This window comes from Aedes aegypti, chromosome 3 (genome assembly GCF_002204515.2).
Source record: "Aedes aegypti strain LVP_AGWG chromosome 3, AaegL5.0 Primary Assembly, whole genome shotgun sequence".
Lineage (NCBI taxonomy): Eukaryota > Metazoa > Arthropoda > Insecta > Diptera > Culicidae > Aedes > Aedes aegypti.
Window position 1 is genome coordinate 133,945,615 of NC_035109.1, and position 27,806 is coordinate 133,973,420.

The window sequence follows — 27,806 nt, forward strand, 5'->3', positions numbered from 1 at the left end:
TTTAGACTAACGTTAGCCTAACGTTAGACAAAATTATGTATGGGCTGTTAGATGGATTTTATGCTGCTTGTGCATATCCCAGCTGTCATCCCAGCATCCCAAGAAATCCAAGCTGTCACCGTCCACCAGCGGCGCTGCTGTAGCAGCGGTGATAGAAAAGCAAAACAGTTGTCAAACACGAACTGGATTTTGATATTCTTTTAAAAAACTAAAATTTGACTTAATTTCAATGTTTTTGTATAAGGAGAATTGTGCAGACTTGTAGTAAACGGAAAGTTTTACAAAATGGTAAGTAATTCTATCCAATTTGCAATTCGTATGTCAGAAAAAATGAAATATTGAGGAAAGTAAACAACACTTTCTTCGCTACAGAACTGCTGTGTAATCCCGGGATGCGGGAACAAGTTCCAGCTGTACCGGGTGCCCAACTCCGGAAATAATCGCTTCCGGCAATGGAAGAAGGTCGCGCCTGTTTTTGGAACTGGATCCGAGCGGATTTGCTCTCACCATTTCATCGAAACGGACTTCGTGGAAAGTGAGTGTTTTCTGCAGCACAGTGAACATACTGTTGAATTTATGTATTTATTTGAACAATAATAGATATCCGGAAGAAGCTGAAGAGCACTGCAATCCCCTCCATCAACTTGCCGGCGGAAAGGTTGAAAGCATCAAACAAAATAGGCTGCTGCGTTTTGGGATGCCGCTCCAAAGACATCAAGAATATGGAAAAGTTTCCCTCCATGACATCGAAAGCTTGGCTGAAATGGGCAAACATACTGGGCTGTGCGGAGGCTAATACAGCGGGGTGGAAAATCTGCCAGAAGCACTTCAAGGACGATGCATTTACAACAGGTAGGTCAAATTAATTGACATTGATTGACTAAGGGGTAGCCTGGTTTTCTGTAAGAGATAACGGCCTCCAACGACCTCAACACCTCAGGTGGGCTTTGTGGCCGTGCGGTTAGTGTCGTCAGGCACCAAGCCACATGAAAAATGTTTCCGACTGTGTCGAGCTGGTCCGTTTTCTAGTGTGGTTCTTTCTGTAGAATGATGCATTCCATCACTTCTATTCGGTTAATGAATGTCTTACCTTAAAACTGAAATAGGGAACATTTTTCTATTCTCTGACTTTACCTTCTCACTGAGGCAGAGCCTATTTATCAGTTTAGTGTTCTTATGAGTACTTCTACAATTATTTACATTGTTATTGAACTTTGCTGCCAATTAAACATTATAGGGATTGCTCCGGGAATTCCGCAGACATTCCTACAAAAACTATTCTGACGATCCATCCAGCAATTCTTCTTGATGTTCCTCCAAAAAATCTTCTAGAGATTCATCCAGAAATTACCCTAAGAATTACTCCAGCAATTCATAAAAAAATATATTTTAAGTTTTCCGTGAGAGATTGCTGAAAGCAGGACTGGTAGCGATTTGATGCTTAAAAATAAATACTTTATAGACCTTAGGGCAACTTCACCGGTGGTCCAAATCACTGGTTGGTTCAAATTTTTTGGACCATGTTAAAAATTGGAGCTTTAACCGGTGTTGCAAATTATATTCCAATTTTATTTTATATCAGTTTTCTGGTCTATTTTTTTGGAACAGGATAACTGCCTGGTCCATTTTTGGTCAGATTTGGAACAAGATTTGAGCTGTTCCAAATCTGATTTGACACACGATTGTTTACTAGTTTGGATTTTTCTCCCTGAAACAGCCAAGCTGGGGGGGGAAAGCTTGATAGTCTACGAAGTGAAAAAAAGTGATTTAAGAAGGAACGCCGAAAAACAATTCTTTAGGAATCATCAGATTATTTCTCTAGAAAATCCTCCGGGGAAGTCCGCCAAAATAAATCTCCAGGAGCTCTTCCAGGAATTCTAACGAAGTTCCTTCTATGTGCCTACAAGGATTTTTACCAGGAATTCCTTCTTCGATTTCCTCTGGGGTTTTCTTCCAGACATTCGTCCGGGGATTTGCTGCAAGAATTACGCCGGTGGTTTGCTCCAGGAATCCCTTCGGTTATGTACTTTCTTCAGATATTTCTTCGTGAATTTCGTCCAAATTCCTCCGTCAATTTGCACCAGGAATTCTTCTCAGTATTTCCATTCGAAAATTCTTTTCGGATTTCCACTCCTCCGTGCATTTCCTTCAGGGATTCCGTCGGGAATTTTCTCCAAGAATACCTCCGTAGATTTCCTCTAAAAATCCCTCTGAGGATTTCCTTCAGGAATTTCTCCGAGGATTTTTTCCAGGAATTTCTCTGTGGATTTATACAGGAATTCTTTCGGAAATTTCAGGCATTTTTTGCGGAAATCGCTTCGGGAACTTTTTTCAGAGAATTCATCCGAGAATATTTATAGGGATTTACAGCAAGAATGTTTTCGGGGATTTATTCAGAGAATTTATTCGGAGATCTTACCAGGAGTATTTGTGAATTTACACCAGGAATTCCTCCGGAAATTTGCTCCGGGGATTTTCTCCAGAAATTCCTTCGGAGATTTTTTCCAAGAACTCTTCTGGTGATTTCCTCCATGTGGATTTCCAATAGCAATTCCTCGAAGGATTTTGTCCAAGAACTCTTCTGGGAATTTCGTCTGTAAATTCCTTTGGGAATTCCTCCGAGGATTTTCTCCAGAAATTATTTCAGAGAATTTACCTGGAGATTTTTTGCAGAAAATTCTCTGAAGATTTGCGACAAGAATTTCAGCGAACATTTCCTCCAGAAGTTCCTCCAAGAATCTCTTCAAGGTTTTTATCCGGGGACATTCTCCAGAAATTTCTCCAGCGATATCCCCCAAGAACTCCTCCGAGGATTTTCTCAGGAGATTTCCAATAGCAATTTCTCCGGGGATTTTATCCAGGAATTCCTCAGGGGGTTACGTTCAGATATTTCTGCATGATTTTTTCTAAGAATTCATACGGGGATTTCCAGGGACTTTCCCTGGTGATTTGCATCAGGGGTTTCGTCCAGAAATTCCTCCAAGAATTTCTTCGAGGAATTCCTTCGGGGATTTCATTATGAGGCTCCAGAAAATAATCCGGGGATTTTTTCAGCGAATTCACCCGTGGATTTACTTTGGGAATTTCTCCGGGGATTTTCTTCAGAAATTCTTTCGAAGATATTTTCCAAGAATTCCTCCGGGGATTTCCCCCAAAAAATCCCCGGGGATTTCCAATATAAATTCCTCTGAGGATTTCATTGAAAAAACGAGAAAGTCCTCCGGGAATTTGCTCCAGGAATTCCAGCGGTGAATTCTTTCAAGCTTGCCTGTTAAGATTTGCACCAGGGTTTTCTCCAGAAATTCATCCAGGAATTTCTCATGAGATTTCGACTAGAATTTCTTACATAAAATTTATGCGGAGTTTTCTTACAGCAATTCCTACGGGATTCCCTCTAAGAGTTCCTCTGGGCATTTGCCCCAAAAATTCCTCCGGGGATTTCACGCAGGATTTCCTCTTGAGATTTTCACCAGGAATTTCTCCAGAAATGCTTCCGGAGATTTCCTTCTGGGATTTCCCATGAGATTTCCACCAGGAATTTTGAGGTTTTCTTACAAAAAATCTCCGGGATCCCCTCCAGGAATTTCACCGAGGAATTGCTCCATGAATTCATCCGGGGTATTCTTCAGGAATTCCTCTGAAGATTTCCACCAGGAATTTCTCCAGATATTTTTCCAGGATTTTCTCATGGGATTTCCACCACGGATTGCCTCCAGAAATTTTCACAGAAGTTTATTACAGCAATTCCTTCGGAGATTTTCCAGGAATTCCTCCAAGCTCTTTCAGGAATTTCTTCGGAGATCCTCCCAGATTATTTTCAGAGTTCCAGGATTCTCTCCATGATTCCATCAGGAATTTCTCCGGAGATTCTCTAAAAATCCTTCGGCAATTACTTGCAGTCGGTGCAGGAATTTCTTTGAAAGTCCTCTAAGAATATAATCAGAGTTACTGTTGGAATTTCGGAGTGCGTTCGGGAAGATTTCTTCCGGGAATTCTTTAAGAGCTCCACCATATTTCCTCCAGGATTCCTCCTTTTTTTCAGATTTTCTCCAAGAATTTTTCAGAATTCTAGTAATACCATGGAAATCTTACTAAGAATTCTTCACGATTTTCTTCGAAAAAGTCCCTACATTTCCTCCGGAAGTTCCTCCAAGATATTCCTCCACAGTTTTTCGTGTAATTCCTTCAAAGTTCCTCTAGGATTTTTTTAAGTTCTTCTAGAAATTCTTCCTGATTTCCTTTGACAATATCTTTGGATTTTAACTAGAAATTTCTCTAGAGTTCCTCAAACGTTTGCTCTAGATTTCATCCAGTAATTCCTAACTTTCCAGGGGAATTACTTCCCGGATTTCCATCGGGGATTCCTTCGAATATCTTCCATAGTTTTTCCAGAAATTTCTCCGCAGATCCTCAAGCAATAAACCCGGAATTCTTCCAGAAACGCCTCCGGATTTCTTTCAGAAACGCCCTAGGAATTCTTTCAATATTCCTCCGGAAAATCCTTCGGAGTTCCTCCCGGGAGTTCTGTCGGAGCTTCACCGATAATCCTTTCTGAGTTGCTCCAGAAATTCCTTCGGAGTTCTTTCAGAAATTATTCTGATTTTTGTCTAGCATTTCCTCCAGAGCTTCACAGGGAAACGCTTTGGATTTCCTTCACAGTTGCTTTTGGTTTTTTTCGTAGTTTTTTTTTCAGAAATTCCTCTACGGTTCTACCAGGATTTTTCCCGGATTTCCCTGAAGAGTTCCTCCGTAATTCCTCCACAAATTCCTACGGTGTTCCTCCAGACTTCCTCTGGTAAATCCTCAAGAGCTCTGCCAGGAATTGTTCCAGAGTTACTCCGACCATACCCCTAAGAATTTCTTCGGAATTCCTTCAAGATTTACTTCGAAGTTTCAGTAATAATTTTTTTCCAGGAATTCCTTCGTTGTTCCTTTAAAAGTTCCTCCAGGAATTCTTTCAAAACTTTTGCCGAGTTCCTCCAGGAATTCCTTTGAATATGCTCTAGAAATTTCTGCAGAGTTCTTCCGGGATGTTCTCCATAGTTTCTTTAGGATTTTTTTCTGGATTAAAAAAAAAACTATCCCGCACATCCTTCGGAGTTCCACACAAATTTTTGAAGGTCCTGCAAGCATTTCTTCAGAACTCCACATAGATTTTCTTTGGAGTTCCCTTGGGAATTCCTTCAAATATCCTCCGGAAATTGTTTTTGAGCTCCACCGGCAATTCAAATTTGTTCCTCCGGGGATTTTCTCAAGAACTTCCTCTAGAGAACTCTTCCAGGGCATTCCTCTAGGAATTCCTCCGGAGATTTTTTCAATATATTCCGGGGATTTCGTATAGGAATCCTTCTGCAGATGTCAATAATAACAATCTTCGGAGATTTCCCTCAGGATTTGCTCCGGAAATTCCCTTCTGGAATATTCGGAGATTTTCTCCCTATGGGGATTTATAATATGTAGCAGTTCCTCCAAGGATTTGCTCTAGAAACTCCTCTGGCGATTTGCTTCAGGAATCCCTCCGGGTATTCCCCCAAGAACTCTTCCGGGGATTTTCTCTTCAGGAATTCCTTCGGCGCTTTGTTTCAGGAATTCCTCCGGAGATTTCCTCCAGGAATGTCTCAGAGGATTTCCAACAGCAGTTCCTCTGGGATTTCGTTCAGAAATTCTTCGAGGGATCACCTCCAGAAATTGCCCCGGAGATTTCTTCAAGTAGCACCTCCAGGAATTCCTCCAGAAATTGTTCCGGAGTTTTCCTCCAGAAATTCCTTTGGAAATTTTTCCGAAAAAATCCTCCGGTGATTTTCTTCAGGAATTTCTTCAGGGACTTCCTCCAAAAATTCCTCCGGGGATTTTCTCCAGCAATAATTGGGATTTTCAACAACAATTTCTCCGCGGATTTCGTTCAGAAATTAATTAAGAAATTCCTCCGTGGATTTTCTCCATAAATTCTATCGGAGAATTTTTCAGATATTTTTTCTGTAAATTTCCTCCATAAAATTTTTGGGGATTTGCACCAGGAATATCTCCGGAGATTTCCTCCAGAAATTCATCCGGTAATTTCGAGGATGTCTTCTGGGGTAGCCCCGAAGAACTCCGGGGTTTTCTCAACGGATTCCTCAGGAATTTCCCAATAGCAATTCCTCCGGGTATTTCCTCCAGGATTTTCTCCAGAAAGTTATCCCGATATTTCTTCAGAAATTCCTCCGAGGATTTGTTCCAGAAATTCATTCGGGATATTCTCTAAGGATTCGCTCCAGGAATTCATCCGTGGATTTCCCACAGGACTTGTTGTGGGATTTTTTTTTAGAAAATCCTCTGGGATTTCCTCATAGAATTTCTCCGGAGATATGCTCCAGGCATTCATTCGAGGATTTCCTCCAGGAATTGCTCTGACGATTTTCTTCAGAAATTCTTGCGGGAATTCTCTACAGGAATTAATCCGGGGATTTCTTCCAAGAACTCCTCTTAAGGTTTTCACAAGGATTTCCTTCGGGCCGAGGATTTCCTTCAGGAATTTCCTCCAGAAATGCCTCCGGAGAAATTCCTCCTTTTTTACAAGAATTCCTCCGGGAATTCTTTTGGAGCACCACTAGGAATTCCTTCGCGTTTCCTCCATAGTTCCCCATTGTTTTTTTTTCGGAATCTTTGCAGGAATTCTCCAGAGATTCTTCGGAAATGCTCTGGAGTTCCACTAGGAATTTTTCTGGAGCTACTTCGAGAAATGCCCTACATTCCCTCTGAGATTTCCTCCAGAGCTCCTCAGGAAGTGTCTCAAAAGTTTCTCCGGGAATTCCTTTAGACTTCCTCCAGAGTTTCTCGTTAAATTCTTCCGAAGTTCCTCCAGGATTTTTTTTAAGTCCTTCCGAAATTCTTCCGGATTTCCTCCGGCATTTTCTGATTTCATCCAGCAAAGCTTCCTCCGGATTTTCACCGGATTTTTTTCAAAAGTTATTCCAGAAAATCGTTTGGAGTTCCTCTAGCGATTCCTCTGGATTTCATCCAGTAATTCCTGAAAAGTTTTTCCGGAGGTCCATCGGGAATTCCTTTGAATTTCCTCCTTAGTAGTAGTTCCTCTAAAAACACCTCCGGTGTTCTTCCAGAAACCCATCCGGAGTTACTCCAGCAACACCTCCGGAGTTCCTCCAGGAATTGCTCCGTAGTTTCTACGGGATTTCATTTGAAGATTCTCTAGGAATTAATCCAGAGTTCCTCCAGGAATTCCTTCAGTGTTCCTTCGAGAATTCCTTCGTAGTTTCAGTGGTAATTCTACCTGATTTGCTCCAGAAGTTCATCCGAATTTCAACCAGATTTTTTTCTGGATTTTAACCCCTCTACCGTCAGCTTCGTTTTTCACCGCTAAAAAAAATTCAAATCACGATAACTTTTTTGTTTCTCGATATTTTTGCACCATTTTTTCGCAAGCCCTCAAAAAACTCTTCTAGTTAAAAAATATGTGTCGATATTATTAATTGATCATCTGGATCCGTAGATATTCCAATATTCCTTGGGGGACGGACGCTTAGCCATAACCAACGTAAATATCTCAGGCTACAAATTTTTTATCGTATTCGGATATTCACTCCACGGAATTATATATTAATGCGAGTATGTTGTGAAAAAATGAAGCAATTTGGTGCAGCCGTCTTTGAGTAATGAGCATTTATGTTTCTGGTACCACGCTGGACAAATAAAGATCTTGAAAACTCTAAAAAACCTCATATCGTAATTTTTAGATTTCTCCAAGAATACTGAACCGATTTGTATGATTTTTTCAGAGTAGCTCCTTACAGGGTGTCCGCAAATTATCCGTACAAACTTTGAAGACCTGGCTCTATACAATCAAGCATAATAAATCCAATATTCTTGCATGGTTTTAAACATTGGCTTATTATATTCTTAAGAAATAAGTTTGACATATTTCCGATTTCAAATAATTGCAAAACCAACCCAAATGTATTGAGGTGTCTTAAAGGGAGCTGTTTTCCGAGCTTTATGACGGAAGAGAAATTTCCATAGAACTCACTGGATTTGAACCGTACAATTTTCTATTTCCAGTGTAACTTGAAGCCACTAACCTGTAGATTACTTCAAATAATAATAGGACATTTGGATTCATCTCTTTTAGGTTTTAGGGATAACACATCCCCAGTATGACTAGCAGCCCTCAGTAAAAACGTCTCCGAAAAATTCAAATTTGCCTATCTCAGTAACAAGCAATCATTTCGAAATTTTTTAAAGTTGTATTTTGTGTTAACATATAGATGTATTATAAAAGGTACATGGACATTGATTTTTCATTGTTTTCAATGTGAGATCATCTTTCCAATATTTTGCTGTTCGGATAATTTGCGGACACCCTGTATTACCTGGCATTGTATAGTACACATTTTATTTTTTTGATAAATTGACCAAAAACAAAATGGCCGCCAAAGACATTTTGTATGGAGAATGTCGGTCCCCCAAGGAATATCGGAATATCTTCAAAACTAGATCACCAATGATTAATATCGACACGGATTCTTAAACTAGAAGAGTTTTTTGAGATGTTGTGAAAAAATGGTGCAAAAATATCGAGAAACAAAAAAGTTATCGCGATTTGAATATTTTTTAGCGGTAAAAAATGAAGCTGCCGGTAGAGGGGTTAACCAGCTATCCTCCGGAGTTCCTCCAGAGCTCCACCTGGAATTCCTTTGGATTTCCTTCATAGATCCTTTTGGAATTATTCCGCAGTTCTTTCAGAAATTCAACCAAAAAATTTTCTGAAATTCTCTCCGGAGTTCCTTCAGAAATTTCTCCGGAGTACCTTCAGCAATTCATCCGGAATTCCTCCAGGAATTATTTAAGAGTTCGTCCAGGAAATCTTTTAGAGTGCCTTCAAGAATTTCTTCAGAGTTGGTTCGGGCATTCCTTCAGACTTATTCCTGGAAATCTTCCAGAGCTCCGCCGGGAATTCCTTCAGAGTAACTTCGTTACTCCAGGCATTCCTCCTCTTCAGAGTTCCTCCAGGATTCGCTTCCTAATTTCTCCAGAAATTCTTTCGGAATTTTTTCGGAGTTTCTCTAGGAATTCCTTTGTCGTGTCTATAGAAATTTCTTCAAGATTTTTTTCAAAATATTTGCCGGGAATTCCTTCATGGATCCTCCAGATATTCTTTGGTTCCCCCTGAAATTTCTCGGAGTATTTCCAAGAATTCCTTTAGAGATCCTCCAGAAATTTCTCCAGAGTTTCACCGGAATTTTCTCCATAGTTCCTTTAGGAATTTTTTCAAAGTTTCTCTAGAAAATATTCCGCAGTTCCTCTAGCATATCTTTCGGTGTTTCTCCAGTAATTCTTTTGGAGGTCCTACAATTTCTTCAGAGATCCTCATGAAATTTCTTCGGAGTTCCTCCAGAAATTCCTTCAGATTTTCTCCGGAAATGACTTTGGAGTTCCACCGGGAATTCCTTCGGATATCCGCCAACATTTGGAGTTCCTCCAGGAATTCTTCAGAGTTCCTTCAGTAATTTCTCGGAAATCCTCCGGAGTTCCTCTAGGAATTCTTCTAGAGTTACTCTGGGAATTCCCCTTGATTTTCTCCGAGAAATCCTCCAGAGTTTCTCCGTGAATTTCTCAAGAGTTTCTCCTAGAATTTCACCAGAGTTTTTCCTGGAATTCCTCCAGAGTTCCTCCAGCAATTCTTCGGAAGTTCCACTGGGAATCGTTACAAAGTTCTTCCATGAATTCTCGCGGAACATTACTAAAGGACCTATGTACAAATGAGAGATTCTCTCCTCTCTCGTTCTCTTTTGATGATAACAGTGGAATACTAAAGATTTTGGGAAGTTTTTCACTATAGAACGAAAGTGAATTTCCTTGACTAGCGTTTCATACAAAAAAAGCAACAGAAGAGATTAATGTGACTCAGTTATTAATGAAAGAGAAAGTAAACAAAGAGAGCCTCTCAATGTTAGATAGGTCCTTTAGTAATGTTACGCGAGAATTCTTCTAGAGTTCCTCACGTTATTCCTCTGGATTTGATCCAGCAATTCATCGGTAGTTCCTTTGAAGCGCTACCGGAAAATCTTTCGGCTATCCTCCATAGCTTCTCCACGAATTTCATCGGAGTTTCTTAAGCAACTACCTTGGAGTTCTGTCTGGAACGCCTCCGGAGTTCCTCTACCGATTCCTTCAGAGTTCCTCTAGAATTTTTTGCAGTTATTTTCCAGGAATTACTTCAGAGTTCATTCGGAGTGCCACTGGTAATTCCCAAAGATTTTATTCATGGTTCCTGTAGGAATTTCTCAGGAGAGTCACCCAGATAATTTCTCCAAACATTACTTTAAAAATTCCTCCAGTCGTTGCTCCTAGGTTTCTTTCAACCATTGTTTCTGGGATTCCTTTAGAAATTCCCCCAAGAATTCTTGTAGAAATTTTTCTAATCATGTCACAGAAAATTCAGAAATTCCATCGAAACATACGTAATGAATTGGTGTCAAGATTTTTTATGGAAATTTAAGGCAATATTATTATTCGTTTGTCCAGAGTTCCTTCAGGAATTTTGCAAAACATTTCTTCAGAAATTCCTCCATGAATTTACTACAAAAATTTTATACAGGTAACTTCTCACAGGGTTTCGCTAGTGGTTTCCCCTAGGATTGGTTTAAATTTTGCTTCAATGATGCAAAATCAAAAATGTAAATTCTTTTAAAAATTTACATCAGGAATTGGTGTAAGGATTTGTATAGAAATGTATCGATTTCCAGCAATATTAGTATGTACTTCTCCAGAATTCCTTCATAATTTCTACAGAAATTCTTCCAAAGAATTCTCCAGGAATTTTCTTCAGGGATTTCTCCAAGGATTGTTTCAGGAATTAAGCCAAGAATTCGTTGAAAATTCCTCCAATAATTTCTCCATGGATTTCCAAACGATTTCTTCCAAGAGCTCCTTGAAAAATACCTCAAGATATTCCTCCAAACATTCACCCAATTATTCCTCCTGAGACCACTTTTTTTTTTAATTCTACAGACATTCCCTCAATCATTGTATCAGGCGTACCTCTAGGCATTCTTCCTTTGTATCCTGCAGCTGTTGCTTTAGGGATTCCCACAAAAAAACTCCAGTGATGTCTCTAGAAATTCTTGCAGGGTTTGCTGTAGCAATTACTCCAAGAATTTTTAAACTAATTCTCACATAGATTTCTCAAAAAATTCTCCATGAAATTTTCACAATTTGTAGAGAATTTTAAAGAAATCAAAACATTTCTTTAAAAATTCTTTCAGCGATTCCTTCATGCATTTTTTGTACGAATTTCTCCAGAAATTCCTTCAGATATTCCCTCAGATTTTTTTTTTTTCTATCTTTATTAACGAGATTTTTAGCCCTGGGCTAGTTCATCTCGGGACCAACGGCTTTACTTCCCTTCCGAAGAAAGTCGTCACTGAAATTTTTAGTGACTATCTCGGGGATGTGATTCGATCCCAGGTCCTCGGCGTGAGAGGCGTGTGTTCTTACCACTACACCAGGTCCGTCCCCATTCCCTCAGAAATTTCTCAACGGATTTGGCAGAAATTTTTCTATAAATTTCACCAGCAATGCTTAAAATGCTCCTTGAAGGAATGTCTGGTGGAATAATTTTTGTACCTTTGGAAATGCGTCAAATATTTTCTGCAGAAATACTGAAATTAATTAGGAAAACGGAGATCTACAGTTTTGTTCAAATAATAGTAGTGAAAGCCGATTTTCATACAAAATGCTCAACTTTGGCATGCTGTAACTTTGTTTTCATGTGAGTATTCGGCTTGAAATTTTGACATAGAACTACAAATATCCTCAATTTCATTATCACAAAATTTGAAAATTTTCACAGTACCGGTCAAAAAGTTAAGCACCAGGTGAAATCGTTCAAAATAATAGTAGTTTATATAATTTGAATATCTACTGCATTATGAGTAATCAATGAGTTTCAACAATTTCCACCCAAGCTGTAAATGTGTAAACGAGCCAATTATTTACAAAATTGTTTCTGAACATGAATTTTCAAAAGAAAAATTAATACTACTTTGAGCAATTTCATCTAGTACTTAAATTTTTGACCGGCACTGTGATAATTATGTGATGATGAAGTTAAGGATATTTGTAGTTCTCGGTCAAAATTTCATGCCGATTGCTCATAAGAAAACAAAGCTACAGCAAAGTTGCGCATTTTGTATGAAAATCGGCTTTCACTACTATTATTCTGAACAAAAACTGTACATCTAAATGAAATTTCCTTAGAAAAGACCCAGCGACCCTCTGGGGGGTTCTTCCAAGAATTTCTTCACAAATTATTTCAGGAACTCATTCAAGAGCTCCTTCCGAAATTTATTTTTAATTATTCTTAGATGCACAGTGCGTTCAACAAACATTATTGAATTGTGTGATCAATTCATAACTTTCAATAGAATTTTTCCAGGATGTCATTCAAAAAAGTGTTAAAGATTTTGTTTCCAACATTTTCAATGACATAAGTCTAAGCGCATAAATGGTCTCCCAAACAATCAATTTATCGTACGAATTCATTTAAAATTTTGAAATGCATGCATTAGAATGTTTTGGACAACTTAAGCTTAAACCATATATAATTTTCAATAAAATAGCAAGCTTTTAAAAATATGTTTTTTTTTTATATTTTCAGTTACATCACGATACTTGAAGAACAGTGCTGTTCCCACTAAGAAACTGAAAAGGCCCGTGAAGATAGTGGAAATTCATCGCAGACAGATCAAACAGATTCCCACTGAACAGTGTCTGCTGGACCATGACTATGTGAAAGAAGATCTACGGCCAAAAAGCAACAGAATGTGTTCTGTTTACGGCTGCACTACAAAAACGAGCAAAGGCGTATTTCTTCATAAATTTCCGAAAGAGAGGATCAAGATGACCGCTTGGGTGCATGCCATAAAATCAGGAAAAAAACCGACAAAAAATTCTTTTGTCTGCAGTCAACATTTTCACGATAGTGACTATAACACTGGTAATTATCGTTTCCCATTATAAGGAAGACAACAATATTTCCTTCTGTGTATCCCATCTGCAGTTCAATTATTGTATTGTAATCTCAATTAACTTGGACAAGTTAGAAAAATATTGACCACAAACACCTTTACCACAGACCAACAGTTGAGCAGTTCGAATAACTGCTAAAAATAGATGTTAAAAAGAACGTACTTAATAATTTAGTGCTGGAAAATAGGCCATTCCATGACATATTGGCGTGATGAAATACAGCCTTATACAAAAAATAGTTATCATCAAAAATGGAATCAAAAATTATTTGTAACGATCGTTCACGTGATTGGCAATACACTTAACTTGTGAATAAAGTTATGCGATACCAGAAAACAATACTTCGTAATAATTCAAAATATCCTTCTCATTTATCGCTCATTTCTATTTACGAAAAGATTTCATGTGAAAAATGAATTGTTTTTTTTTTTTTCAGGAACAATCATTGATCACATTTTTTTATTCTATCATTCCAAACATTGCATTCATTTCTTTTATCTAGGTGTTCTGTGTTATTAGACAACACTATCATCCTAATTTGGTAAAACAAATTTAGAATTTTATTAACATTTTGTTAACAACATATTACATTTCATTTGCCGTAGCAGTTCAGATTTTTTTCAGATTGATTTCACCTGCTTATAAGAGAAAAAAAAACACGTTTTCAATTTGCTTAACCTAACTTAACCTAAATGTATAATATCGTGGCAATAGGAGATTGTAACGATTTTTGCCTGAATTTATTTATTAATTTACTTGATCATTGATCACATATTGAACAAAATTTTTCTGGATAGAGTAGAAGGAGGGATCAAGTAGATGTTATGTCATTTTCATAGGGGGATTGACATATTTGTGACGAATTGCTACGATGGAAGAAGGGGGTAGAAAATTATCTCAAATATACGGCGTCATTTATGGACGGTCATTTTTGTCCAAGAGCCATAATAATTTTAATACGAGATACATAATATACACAATATACATAGCGTATGAACACATTTTTTCTTATTTATTCAACAGGGTCGAATATACTGAGAAAATCTGCAGTACCATCCCAAAACATTCCTCTGACATTTTCCCAAGAAGTTCAGATACGCACTGATGATCCTTACAAGCGAATCGTTAAATCTTTCCGAAAACCAAAAGATAGTCTGAACTCCTACGAAACTCTAGAAGTATCCGGAAATTCATCGCTGGAAATTACAATGCAATCAACCGAGGTTTCACAATCTGACCGTTCTGGATTCTGTGCTGTAAACGCTGCACAGTGGGACGAAACTGAAAATTGACGGTCAAAACCTCTTAGAGGCGTTTTAGCCCATAGGTGTCTTCGGGACATTGTTTTGAATTAGCATCCCGAGTAATAATAAAAAATAATATTTATATTAGACTAAATAAGGCACCCGAGCAAAAATATTTTTTTTGAAAATAAATTTTTTGGGCGGTCATACTTCAGCAAAGTTTTAGTTCTTTTTATTTTCAACAGGTTTGCTGAACATACTTGATTTTTTTGACTTCGTTTTCACGGTTGAATTTTTAAATTTAACCTATTTTACCATAAAAATCAGTTTTTGACCATTTCTATGCTCAATGTGCAATTTACGAACATGACATGTTCTACAACATTTTATATATTACAAAAATACACAAATTTGCTGAATATACCAAAGCTGTGAAATCTTCACATTTCAAGATATAATGAAATTATGTTAAAATTTATATAATTTTCGACCATTTTTCTAAGCAAGTTTCTTCTGAATCGGCACTTTTCAGCAGCCATATTTAGTATACTTTGATGCCTTATTATATCAGTTAAAGCCCCATGGCAACAGAATGATCGGGTCTCACAGGGCTTATTGATTTCAACCATTTTTTTGACGAGCTTGGAATTTTGATCTTAAATAGTTTTTTGACCTTTTGTATACTCACAGTGCAATACTCTGTATTAGTTATATCATAAAATAACATATTAGAAAACACCTTTAACATACTAAAACTGCTCAATTTTAGCATCAAATCGTAGTTGTCGACGATAATTTGGCTTCGGTCACAATGCGTGAAAAACTTAAGAACAAATAATAATATGGTCGGTGTTCAAACAGACTAAACCAAGTGTTTTTATTGATTTTAGGAAAACGCCAGGCATTCAAAATATCAAAACATTTGCATTATTTGTTATGATGATGGAACTTATCTTTTTGATGATACGTCTGTATCAAAATACCATCAGAAAAATCAAAAATCGTGTTACCAACATATCTCTATGACACCAAAATATCATCTGGTCCAGTCTGTCTGAACACCGATCATATGTATTTTATGATAAAAAGCAAAAAATATTGAGAGCAAAACATAATTTCACCTGTTAAACACAATTCCTCTCATTTTTCAACCATTACCATTTTCAACCATTTCGTTGTGCCGGCCGAAGTAAACTTTTGTCCGAAATTGCTGATACATGAGAAACCTACCAAGTAAATTCTCAAAAATAGTATTTATTTTAATAAAACATTGTTTTTGATAGCTTGTCAGCTTATATTGATGTCTTCGACATAGTTGTTGAGATTTGTGATATAAGAAATCCCAAGTTTATTGATTGCACTATGAGCGTACAAAAGGTCAAAAACTATCTGATGACAAAATAAAATTCCATGCTTCTCAAAAAATGGTTGAAATCAATAAGCCCTGTGAGACCCGATCATTCTGTTGCCATGGGGCTTTAACTGATATAATAAGGCATCAAAGTATACTAAATATGGCTGCCGAAAAGTGCCGATTCAGAAGAAACTTGCTTAGAAAAATGGTCGAAAATTATATAAATTTTAACATAATTTCATTATATCTTGAAATGTGAAGATTTCACAGCTTTGGTATATTCAGCAAATTTGTGTATTTTTGTAATATATAAAATGTTGTAGAACATGTCATGTTCGTAAATTGCACATTGAGCATAGAAATGGTCAAAAAACTGATTTTTATGGTAAAATAGGTTAAATTTAAAAATTCAACCGTGAAAACGAAGTCAAAAAAATCAAGTATGTTCAGCAAACCTGTTGAAAATTAAAAGAACTAAAACTTTGCTGAAGTATGACCGCCCAAAAAATTTATTTTCAAAAAAAATATTATTGCTCGGGTGCCTTATTTAGTCTAATATAAATATTATTTTTTATTATTACTCGGGATGCTAATTCAAAACAATGTCCCGAAGACACCTATGGGCTAAAACGCCTCTAAGAGGTTTTGACCGTCAATTTTCAGTTTCGTCCCACTGTGCGCTGTAGGAAGTGCAATTCAGTAGGGGAAACTATCGAGCATGTCGTTGCCGGCTGTTCAGTACTAGCTGGATCAGCCTACCTCGATCGTCACAACGAAGTTGCCAAGATTGTGCATCAACAGCTTGCCCTTAAGCACAACTTGGTGGATCGATTTGTGCCCTACTACAAGTACCTGCCTGACCCGGTTCTGGAAAATAGTTGCATAAAGCTGTACTGGGATCGCGAGATCATAACGGACGTCCTTATCCGTGCCAACCGCCCCGACATTGTAGTCTACGACAAAAGGATGAAACGAGTTACACTCATCGACATCGCTGTACCGCTGTACCACAATGTCCAATCAACGTTCTCTAACAAGATAGCGAAGTACCACGACTTGGCGGAGGAGTTGAAGCAGATGTGGCACCTAGAGGACGTCCGTATAGTTCCGGTAGTCCTCTCAGCGACCGGAATTGTCCCGAAATCTCTCCTAAGGTCCCTAGACGAGCTGGAATTGAAGAAGGACCTACACAGCATCCAAAAAGCGGTGATTCTTGGAACCTGCAGCATAGTTAGACGGTTCCTGAACCACCACAACTGAGAAGCTCATCCAGCAGACTCATTAGGATAAGTTAAACCGACCAATGAGATCCACAGAGCCTAATCCCCTTTGGCATACAGATTGCCCGGGGTAGGTGAAAGTTTCCAGCATTTTTTGCTGAGAAGTGCCAAAACTCTATAATAATAATAATAATAATAATAATAATAATAATAATAATAAAACTCTATAATAAAAACAATACTAATATCACATCGTTTTGTCCATCGCTTATGAAATTATTTTATTGTCTCTTAACAATTATGGATCACTTTTGCGTTTGACATTTCATAAACCCCAACATGTGAAAACACCGAAAATAATAAAAAAAATGAATTTTAGAAAATTAGAGTTCAAGTTCGACATGTCAGAAACAAATCCTATTTAATTTATTCCGCCTGAAATAAGTGGAATACGGCCATTGTCCATAGAAAGTTTAAAAAATTAACAAATAAATCAACGTGGTTTATGGATGGTCCTCAACAAATATTTCTCTTTTAATCTCATTTACACATAACTGATTTGTTCAGTAGTTTTCCCTCTGTAACGATAAAAGGGAAAATTTTATTAAAATGGAGCATTTCAAAAATTGTTGTAATACTTATTTTATTTGCTTACCGTTATTTATTCATGGACAAATTTGGCATCGCGAACCTTGTTCATATGAACCGCGGCATTTTTGTTCTGAAGTGCCTTTTTAAATTCCTGGATCGCGGTGTCTCGGGTGATAGGGAAAATTTCCATTGCAACATCTGAAGATTAAAACAAAAAATAAACAATAATTATCTATAATTTTCGCTTTTTTTATTACCGAATGGATTTGGGCCAGAAGGTCTCAGATTTTCATGAAACTTTCTCCACTGGTAAAGTTCATGTAAATATAACGGAAATTTATTTTCAAAAATTCGGAAAAAAAAAACATATTTTAATCATTGTTCCTACGGTTCGTCATTCTCAAGCTATGAAAATAGATGTCCGGAAAAATCAACAAATTTCAACTTTTTTTTTTCAGAAAAAAAAATATTTTTGAATATTTGACAATGTGTTTTGATTACATTGCTTATGGATAAAATTTCATGACAATCTAAGACACAAAAGCAAAATTTGTTCGGTAATAAAAAAAAACCCTCAACTTAAAAACATACCAAGCAAAATGCGCACAACGTTCAGATTAGAGGCCTTGCAAGCATCCTCCTCGTGGCCACTATTGTGGCCCACGCGTCCGCTCCAAGTATGTCTTGTAGTTTTGTAAAAAATTTGTCCAACAGCGTTTCGCATAAAATGATAAGCATCTTTTGTTTTTTCTTTTTTTAATTTCGAGCGAAACGCTTTTTCAAATTGTTCTTCTACTAGTAAGACTTCCAAATTTTTCAATTCCTCGTCATTTTTGATTGGGAAATGTATAGCTGTCTCTTCTCTTACTTCATTGATGGATGATTGTCTGATGGCATCAATGGCATCGGACATTGTGCCCATTATTCTTTGGAGTGAAGCCATTTTTGTGTTTAGGGCATCCAATTTTCTTGTCGTCGCCTCATTGTTTTTGTCAATTTTTTTTTCTAAAATGATATTACTATTACAAAACGCAGAAGAATTTCATATCTACATTTCTTAGCAAGTAAACTGTATTTTATTCACAAAAAAACGCAACGAAATACAATACACAACCAATAGACGTTTACCGTGCAAAATTATTATTGGTTTACTCGTTTCCTTTAGTCTTATAGAGAAATTATTCCCAGAAAGCCTATATTTTTATCACGTCCCTAACTATTGAAAAATAAAGAAAAACTTGTGAAAAACATTTGAATGGCTTGTCGAATGAGCATTTTACTCCACTACCACCTTTCTCACAAGGTTAGTTAAATGTGCATTTGTACAACGAATCAGTTGATCAGCTGTTGAATTGATTTTCACCACTGAGCATAGATAAAACTTGTGAGAAAGGTGGTATTGAAATAAAATGCTCATTCGAATATTTTTCATTACTTTCCAATATTTAGAGGCGCCAAAAATATAAGTTCGTTGGGAAAAGTTTTTTTATAAGACCGAAGGAAGCGATTAAGCCAATAATATTTTTTTCACGGGAAAAGTCTATTCAGTGTAAAACAAGAGTTAAGTTTACGAATCTACTAAACATTATTATTGAAATTAACAAATCTAGACTAACATTTGAAAAGGGCGTAATTGACATCGAAAACATTTTCTTCGAACGCAATTCCTAAACTCATGGACATAAATCCATAAAAACTAATACCTGTAGCCGAAAGGTGTCTCTTCTATCTGCTACAGATATAAGTTTTTATGATTTGATGGGGATACGTCCACAATTTGCGTGAGATGCCAAAAGTTTATACGGCAATTCTGCCTTTTTCAAATGTTAGTCTAGAAATGTGGACAAAATGCAACCTTATTTTTCTGTAAGATAAATCAAATACTCACCGAGCACGCTCATTTTAATCATTAAGGCCGTCAGGTCTTCAACATCATGGTCATCTTGAATAAAAAAAATCAAAAAATAAAACAAAAATATTGAAAAAATAAAAATGTGTTGATCTTTTTTAGTTAATCTTACCTGTGTTCACCAATGCACAGTGGTCCAGGAATCAGTTTTACGCGGAAAGATGCATTTTGAGCTTTAGAATGAAACATTAGACAAAAACGGTCTTCTACAAAGTTGTTTGTATTAGTTAAGCCCTTTGTTTGGTGTTATTGAAAATTAGGGTGGACCACATTTTCATAGAAATTGTGTAACTAACTTTCTTATTTGTAGAAATTATATTATACATGCTTCAGCAAAGTTATAGACCATTCAATTTCAAGCAACTTTGCCAAAAAAAGTTTTTTTGTATCTCTTGAATTGACCGATTTAGAACTTTTTTCCTGCAGTGACATAGGGTGGTCCGAACAAAACTGGTTTTCTGGCTCTAGAGTTTTCAATTCAAATTTCTCATCAAATCAGTCTATGAAACACTTTTAGAGCTTTAAAAAATGCGTAATTTGGTGAGTGAAGAAACTCGCTATCTCCTTTCGTTTAGGAGTTATTGTTGTTTTTCTCTCAAAAACATGCCTACTTTGATTGTGAATATCTCTGATTGGGGCAAACATAAAAAATATCTTTTGACGGCATTCAAAAGACAAAATAAAATTGTATATTATATCAAAAAATTACAGATGTGTTATTTGTGTAACTCTAATAAAATGCTTTGAAAAACAAAGGTTTTTAAGCAGAAAAACTTTAATAACTTTTGAACTAAAACAGATATCATCAATATTTTTGCATGAAAATTTGCGTTTTGTTAAGTTCTTAAAGTCACTCATAAACCGCTTTGACGAGAAATCTGAAATAAGAAAGATAGAGCTCTAAAACTATTTTGAAGATTTTAATGGTATGTATTTCTATATTATTTTACATTTTGAGCATGAAAATGAAATTTTAGACAAAAATGATCTTCTACAAAATTGTTTCTAAAAATGTAAGCTTTCATACTGTGCCATTTGAAACTAGGGTGGTCCACAATATCACACATATCATATAATCAACTTTTTTATTTGCAAAAATATTGGTATATGCTCTTAGACAAAGCGGTATAACTTGAAATTTTGATCAACTTTGCCAAAAAAAGTTTTCCTGTAGCTCAAAATTTGACCAATCTAGAGCATTTTTTCCTAATCATCGCAGGGTGGTCCAACAAAAATAAGTTTTTTAACTCTAGTTGTTTTAATATTATTTTCTCGTCTATGAACGACTTTTAGAACTTAACAAAACGCAAATTTTCATGCAAAAAGATTATTAATATCTATTTTAGTTCAAAAGTTATTAAAGTTTTTGTGATAAAAAATGTTTGACTTTCAAGACGTTTTTTTAGAGTTACAAAAATAACACATCTGTAATTTTTTGATATAATATACAGTTTTATTTTTTCTTTTGAACGCCGTCAAAAGATATTTTTTATGTTTGCCCCAATCAGAGATATTCACAATCAAAGTAGGCATGTTTTTGGAAGAAAAACAATAATAACTCCTAAACGGAAGGAGATAGCGAATTTCTTCACTCACCAAATTACGCATTTTTTAAAGCTCTAAAAGTGTTTCATAAACTACTTTGATGAGAAACTTGAATTGAAAACTCTTGAGCCAGAAAACCAGTTTTGTTCGGACCACCCTATGTCACCGTAGGAAAAAAGCTCTAAATCGGTCAATTTAAGAGATACAAAAAAACTTTTTTTGGCAAAGTTGCTTGAAATTGAATGGTCTGCAACTTTGCTGAAGCATGTATAATATAATTTCTACAAATAAGAAAGTTAGTTTAATCATTTCTATGAAAATGTGGTCCACCCTAATTTTCAATAAAACCAAACAAAGGGCTCAACTAATACAAACAACTTTGTAGAAGACCGTTTTTGTCTAATGTTTCATTCTAAAGCTCAGAATGCATCTTTCCGCGTAAAACTGATTCCTGGACCATAGTGCAATGGCACCGGCCGCGGAGTTGTTTTCGGTAGAGCGATGTGATTAGAAGTTACTGGTCGTGAAATATTGGTTGGTGGTGAGATTTGTCCTAAAAACATCAACATCTTATTAAAATGCGTTTTTGAAGATTTTCAAAATGGGAGTATTATGATGAGGTTTTACGGTATTGATTGAAAATTTAAAATCTCAGTAAACGAAACCTGTAAATATTTAATTTTAGTAGGGTAACTCTTCGTAACTATTCTTATTCTGCTCAATATATAAGAGGCATAAGAGTATTTTGGCTAATCAAATTTACTATCAAAATCACTAGGCAAATTGTTAGAAAGAGACGAAAGGTAAAGAAAATAACACGTACTCTCGTCACCTTAATAAACAAGATCCGTTCTAATGTTTTAGAAATGTGTTTTTTTGTTTACCTGCTATGGTGGTTACCGTTACCGGCCGTGGAGTTAGTGGGGCGATAGAGTGTAGTAATGTTGCCAGTCGTGGAATTTTAGATGGCGGGGATGTTTGTCCTAAAAATATTAATTGGTTTATAATCTATAGAAAACCATATGTTCAATCAATATACCTTCGAAATCTGAGTTGATGGAGGTAGAATTCATTTGTGGAGGAATTTGAATTGGAGGAATACTTCTTGTGCTTTCTGTCTCCTTTTTTATGGTTATGCCAGGTGGCACAATACTTGCCATAGCAATTGGTATTTTGCTGCTCGTTCCTTCTAAAATACAATTAAAAATGAGAATTGTTTTTTATTACCTTAAAGGTTTCTCAGAATGTTATGCAATTGTCTCCACAAGTAGAATTTATGTAAATATAGACTACTCCTGTGTTTCAATTAATGATTTCAATTTAATCTTATATCAAAAAATTAAGAACTGAAGTACCAATTGTTTTACTTTACGGGTACCTATTTTTTTATTAGAAGAGAGCGAAAGAAATGGATGAAACTTAAACTAAGTCTTTTAATTATGTATTTTTTTTAACAAAATGTCAAATTAAAACTTATTTTTTTGAGTATTTACAAAAAAAAACGCTTTAAAATATTTTATTTTATATGAAGATTTCAGCACAGACGAATTCCAGATTGAAAAGATCGAGTCAACAAAAGGAAACAATGCACACTGGGTCAGGATCCGACTTTAGCCAGACAAAACCTCTAGCACTTTGGGGTTGCATTTTTTTTTAGCGTTTTCAAAGATTTGTGTTTATTTTCGATGCTCTAAAACTTGACGTTGAGAAATAGTTACTATGTTCACTAGTTAATAGTAATCAATTATTATGTTTTTTGGTTTCACTTCCTAGCGATTTGTTGTCTTCCGCAAAGTTATGGAGCATAAAAAAATGCGACTATATGCTAAAGACACCAAAGTTCTGCGACATATATTAAAAAAAATATGGCAAAAATAGTGAAATTAGGCTAAAGTTCAGCCTAGTTTGTTTTAAACTGTTTTCTTATTTTGCCTTTTGAGCACTCCTCAGCTATTTTATGTATTCCGCACAATTGAAAAAATACAACTTTATGCCAAACACACAAAAATTCTTTGTCTTATACTATTAAAAATATGGCAAAATTTATGAATTGTACACAAAGTAAAAATCATTAAAGTAAAAGAAACTAACAGTATTAACGCTATTCTTGCATTAAATTGTAATCTTAGTAGGCGGGAAAACCTGTATGGAAAAATTGTATTTTCGCTATGCAATTTGGAAACGCGTTGTTAATGTTAAGTCCTATTTTGCCAAGTTCATTACCCTCAAGCTTCCTTTTTTAATAATGAAAAGTCCATATGGTACGTCAGGAGATGATATTTGTTTTCTCCGATGGTAACCTTTTTGTTAGTTTGAACATGAAGTGCTCTTTTTCCTCTGTAACCGACCGATTAAAAAAAATCCATACAGAAAGCACGAATTTTGTGCAAAATAGTTGAATCAACATAAGATCAAGCATAATTTTTCATTTTTTTTTGTTATATGTATGTTATTTGAAATGGAAAACGATTGTTATCTTTCACATTTAGTCAGTTTTTTTATCCTTTTTTTTTTTTTTTTGATAAATCAGCTTAAATAAATGACCCAAAAGAATTTTTTTTACCAAACGTAAAATAAAGAAAATATTTTATTTTCTGCCATACATATTTTTTATTATAAGTCGTAGAATTTTGGATTCTTCAAGAATAAAGTTGCATTTTTGTATGTTTTCCAACTATTCTTCAGGCAGCAAATCGCGAAGAAGTGTTCAAAATGCAAAATATGACTTATTTTAAAGAAAATAGATAACAAACGTAAAATTACGTTAAATTTTACTATTATTGCTATATTTTTCTTAATATAAGTCCTGAAATGTTGCTGTGTTCAGCATATAGCTGAAGTTTTACATGATCTACAATTTCTTGGCAGACACCAAATCGCGAAGGAGCGTTCAAAAGGCAAAATGCGACTTATTAAAAAAAAGTTAAAAAAAACGTTAAATTAGGCCCAATATTACTTTTTTTTGCCATATCTTTCTCAACATAATTCGCGAAACTTTTGTGTTTTACGCATAAAGTCGCATTTTTTTATGTTCTCCAATTTTGCAGTATACATTAAGTCGCTAGGAGGTGAACCAAAAAACACAATAACTGTTAATTATTAACTAGTGAATATAGTAACTATTTCTCAACGTCAAGTTTTAAAGCATAAAAAATAAACACATCAAGTCTTCAAAGACGCCAGAACACTAAAATGCATTCTCAAAGCGCTAAAGGTTTTGTCTGGTTAAAGTCATCTACTGGCCCAGTGTGCAATGGTTACTGCGCTATATTAAAACAGATATAATGGAAGTTAATGGAGACACAGCCATGATTATTCCCTCCAATAAACTTAATCACCGATGAACTTTAATGATGAATGTGAATATTAGAAGGTGATGTCATCAAAGATCAAAAAACTTCTACTAGAAATAACAATTCGAGTTTTGAAAGTTTTTCGATTACAGTGATATTCTATGATATTTACTTTTGGAGAAAATTATAACACCCTTTGATATGATAAGAAAAAATAATGTATCCGTTACTTACCTGGTAACGCGTTTTTCTGCTTGATTTGGTCAAACCTCAGCCGCATTTGGTCCAACGTAGCAGCATCCACCAACAGTAGCTTACTGATTTTTGTTTTTTTGCTTTTTTGAGGCTCCATTTTTTCTTCCGGGCAATCTTTGTTCAAATAACTGTAGTTGAACATGCTTGAAAAAAGAAAAACGTAAAATGTGTAGCGCATTGTGCATGCGGTCGAACATACGTCCCTTCCCTATTCTGGTTGTGTCCTTGATACGGTTTTCTAAACCCTTTCAAGAATCCGGTATTCCAGGAACATTAAACTGAACAAAAGATTTTGGGTTCGAATCCTACATGAAGGATGTGGACATTTTTTTCACAATTAAATTTACACTTAATGTATCTATCTCAAAATATTATACATATGAACGCTGAGTTCAACATGATTGATTTATTACCCATTTCTGTTGGTTTCACTGTGCAACACAATAATGATGGCTTTCATCGAGTTTACCCACAAAAAAATGCATTTTGTATGGATTACGCTTTCATTGATTTGTGCTTAGTGTTGGAGGTATCACACCATTCAATATGAATATGCTGCGGGTACTATATATAGGTAAAGAAAATGAGATGTACGTTAGACATAATGAATTGTATATACCCAGTGGTTGAATAAAAGAGTAGCTGAACTGTTGGTCATCATCAGTCAGCAGCCAACGTGCTAGGAAAAGAAAAAGTGTGTTTGTGTTTCTTTTCCCCTTTCAACAGTTAGTGCATATACATTGGTTTCTCCTTCATATCACGACTAATTTTTTTTTAGCGTGATAAAATTGAGGTATTAAATAAATTAGTTTTATTTTTCAAGTCCTTTATCTGGAAGCTGTGATAGTTAAACTTTCTAAGTGCCAACTTTTTTAACCGTGTACTCTCATTGGAAGGTACAAAATAATAAAACGTAAAATCATAGCAAAAAAAAAAAGTCTTTATCGCGTTGTAGTCTATCAGATTATGTTGTTTCAGTTGTGTATTTCTTTATTGTGAAAGCGAAAAACTTTTTTTTTTAAGATGTCCAGGTCAACAAATTATCGAAAAGATAAAGCAGAGGCCGCCAGATTGTTCGCGGCATTTGGAATCTCCTCATCGGAACAGCAGCAGCTGACGACAAGCAGTAGCCGTGATAATGTTCAAACGGAAAATAACACAGAGCCGCCGATGGAAGCTCTTGGAAGAGAAGATGAAATTGCTGTAGAAGACGACGAAAGTGATTCAATAGCAGCTGTCGAAAAAGATGAATATGAGGATGTTAATCGTTTTGAATCCGATGATGAAAATTCGTTGTCGGATGATGAAGAAGCACCATTGGTAGATGATGAAGAAATCTTCGTCGATATAAAAGTTAAATTAGCCCAATGGTCAACTGACAACCACATAAGTGATAATGCTATGGATGATCTTCTATCCTATTTGAAAAAACATCACTTTCCTCATCTTCCCAAAACTAACAAAACTCTGAAAGCCGATGCAAAACTATGTGATATGCCGATAACGAGGATGGGAGAAGGAGAGTTTTGCTATTTGGGCTTAAAGCGCGCAGTGGAACAAATCATGATAAAAAATAATGTAAAACCTAACTGTGAAATCCACTATCGTCTTCAATTTGGAATAGATGGACTACCATTGACGAAAAGCTCAAAGAGTAGCTTCTGGCCTATACTCGTGAAAATAATCGGGTTTCGAGATGTTCTTCCCGTGGCTGTATTCTGCGGTACTAGTAAGCCCAGCAGCATCCATGAATATATGCACGAGTTTGTTGAGGAATTGGATCACGTATTGAAGGTCGGAATGGAAATTAACAATCTGCGAGTGATGTTTTCAGTAGATGCATTTATCATGGACGCTCCAGCAAAGGCATTTGTAATGGATATTAAAGTACGTCAGCTTTTTTCTTTCTCACGTAATTTTTTAAAAGTGAATAAGTAACATTGAAAGATTCTCTTCTCTCACGTATAGCATAATTAGCTGTAATGTGTGTCCAAAATTGCAAAACTTGTGAAAGTTTTGTCGAATTTTGCTGGGATTTTTTCAACTTTGAAAACTAGTGTTAATCCCCTACGTATAGTATATATACGCTTAAATTAACGCAAAATATTCTTTTCAATTGCAGGCACATAATGGGCTGTATGGTTGTCCGAAATGCACAACACGTGGGCGCAGCATTGGGCACAGAACAGTGTTCCCCAATATCGGTTTTGAATTGAGGACTGACGATTCATTTTTAAATTTGTCGGACCCCCATCATCTGTCAGATCGATTACCTCCGTTGGCAACGATAGGAATTGGGTGTGTTTCCTGTGTACCAATCGACTACATGCACAATGTATGTTTGGGCGGCATGAAATCTCTTCTGAATTTGTGGGTGGAAACTTCAGGTAAGAGTTATAGTTTGACACCGGCTCAGAAATGTATCATCGATTCGCGCATCGAAGCTGTAAAACGCCAAGTATGCAGCGATTTTTCTCGGACTCCACGACCTCTGACTGATTTGAAGTGGTTCAAGGCAACAGAACTACGATTATTATTGTTGTATTTGGGACCGTTTATATTTTTAAACGTGATGAGCGATGCGTATTATAATCATTTCTTAAAACTTCATGCAGCCATTCGCATATTATGTCATCCTGTTAAGTATCAAACGGAAAATGATAAAGCGAAGAATTTACTAGAAGCTTTCGGCCATGAGTTCATGACGTTGTATGGAGAACATCTGTTTGTTTATAATTTTCACACATCTGCCCGATGATTGTCTCCTACACGGCTGTTTGGACTCGTTTTCTGCCTTTCCGTTTGAAAATTATATGCAAACTTTGTTACGCTATGTAAAAAAATCATCATATCCCTTACAACAGTTTAGAAATAGATTTGGTGAGCACTTGAAGTATGACGTTACGAAAAAAGCATTGCTACGGCAACGAGGGTCATCCTACTCTGTGATCACAAACAGACAGAATACTATAATTTCGATAGATGGAAGAGATAACTTCATATGTAAAGATAATCAAATTTTCAAAGTGCAAAACATCAAACGAGTAGGTAAACATATGATTCTCGACTGTAATGCTGTAATGGAATTGAACTCTCTATACGTTGAACCTATGGAATCAATTGCCAATGGAGTTTACTATTGTCGCGATGAGCTTATATTTTGTGATGTAATGATGTCAATTGACGCAAATGAGGTGACCAAAGTACAACGCATAGTGCTCGATGAAATAACAGGTTTTATAGAAGTATTACATACTGGTGTTTAAAAATGATTTCGTTTGGTATAAATGGCTATGTAGTATTAAATATTAGAAAAAATATAATATAATGTTTTCATGTTTGATCCGAAAATTTAAATACAATACGTGG

At 35.9% G+C, this 27,806-nt stretch overlaps 1 protein-coding gene and 1 long non-coding RNA gene across 5 annotated transcripts; one reads left to right on the forward strand and one right to left on the reverse strand.

The window, feature by feature from the left end:
* On the forward strand, positions 1–27,760 carry LOC5574795. 4 transcript variants are annotated; one of them, XM_021851622.1, is made up of 5 exons: positions 1–288; positions 373–535; positions 601–852; positions 12,656–12,994; positions 26,560–27,760. In XM_021851622.1, the coding sequence occupies exons 1-5, from the start codon at positions 286–288 to the stop codon at positions 26,565–26,567; spliced, it is 765 nt and encodes a 254-aa protein (XP_021707314.1). In that variant the 5' UTR covers positions 1–285; the 3' UTR covers positions 26,568–27,760. The 4 variants fall into 4 exon arrangements, with proteins under 4 accessions (XP_021707314.1, XP_021707315.1, XP_001655353.2 ...); XM_021851623.1 differs by lacking the exon at positions 12,656–12,994; XM_001655303.2 differs by lacking the exon at positions 26,560–27,760 and having other exon boundaries at positions 2–288; positions 12,656–13,372.
* LOC110678584 lies at positions 17,097–19,441 on the reverse strand. The gene is made up of 4 exons (XR_002501758.1): positions 19,324–19,441; positions 18,027–18,440; positions 17,500–17,633; positions 17,097–17,422 (listed from the first exon to the last, which is right to left on the reverse strand). It is a non-coding gene; the product is annotated as an uncharacterized LOC110678584 (long non-coding RNA).
* Positions 27,761–27,806: the final 46 nt, after the last annotated feature.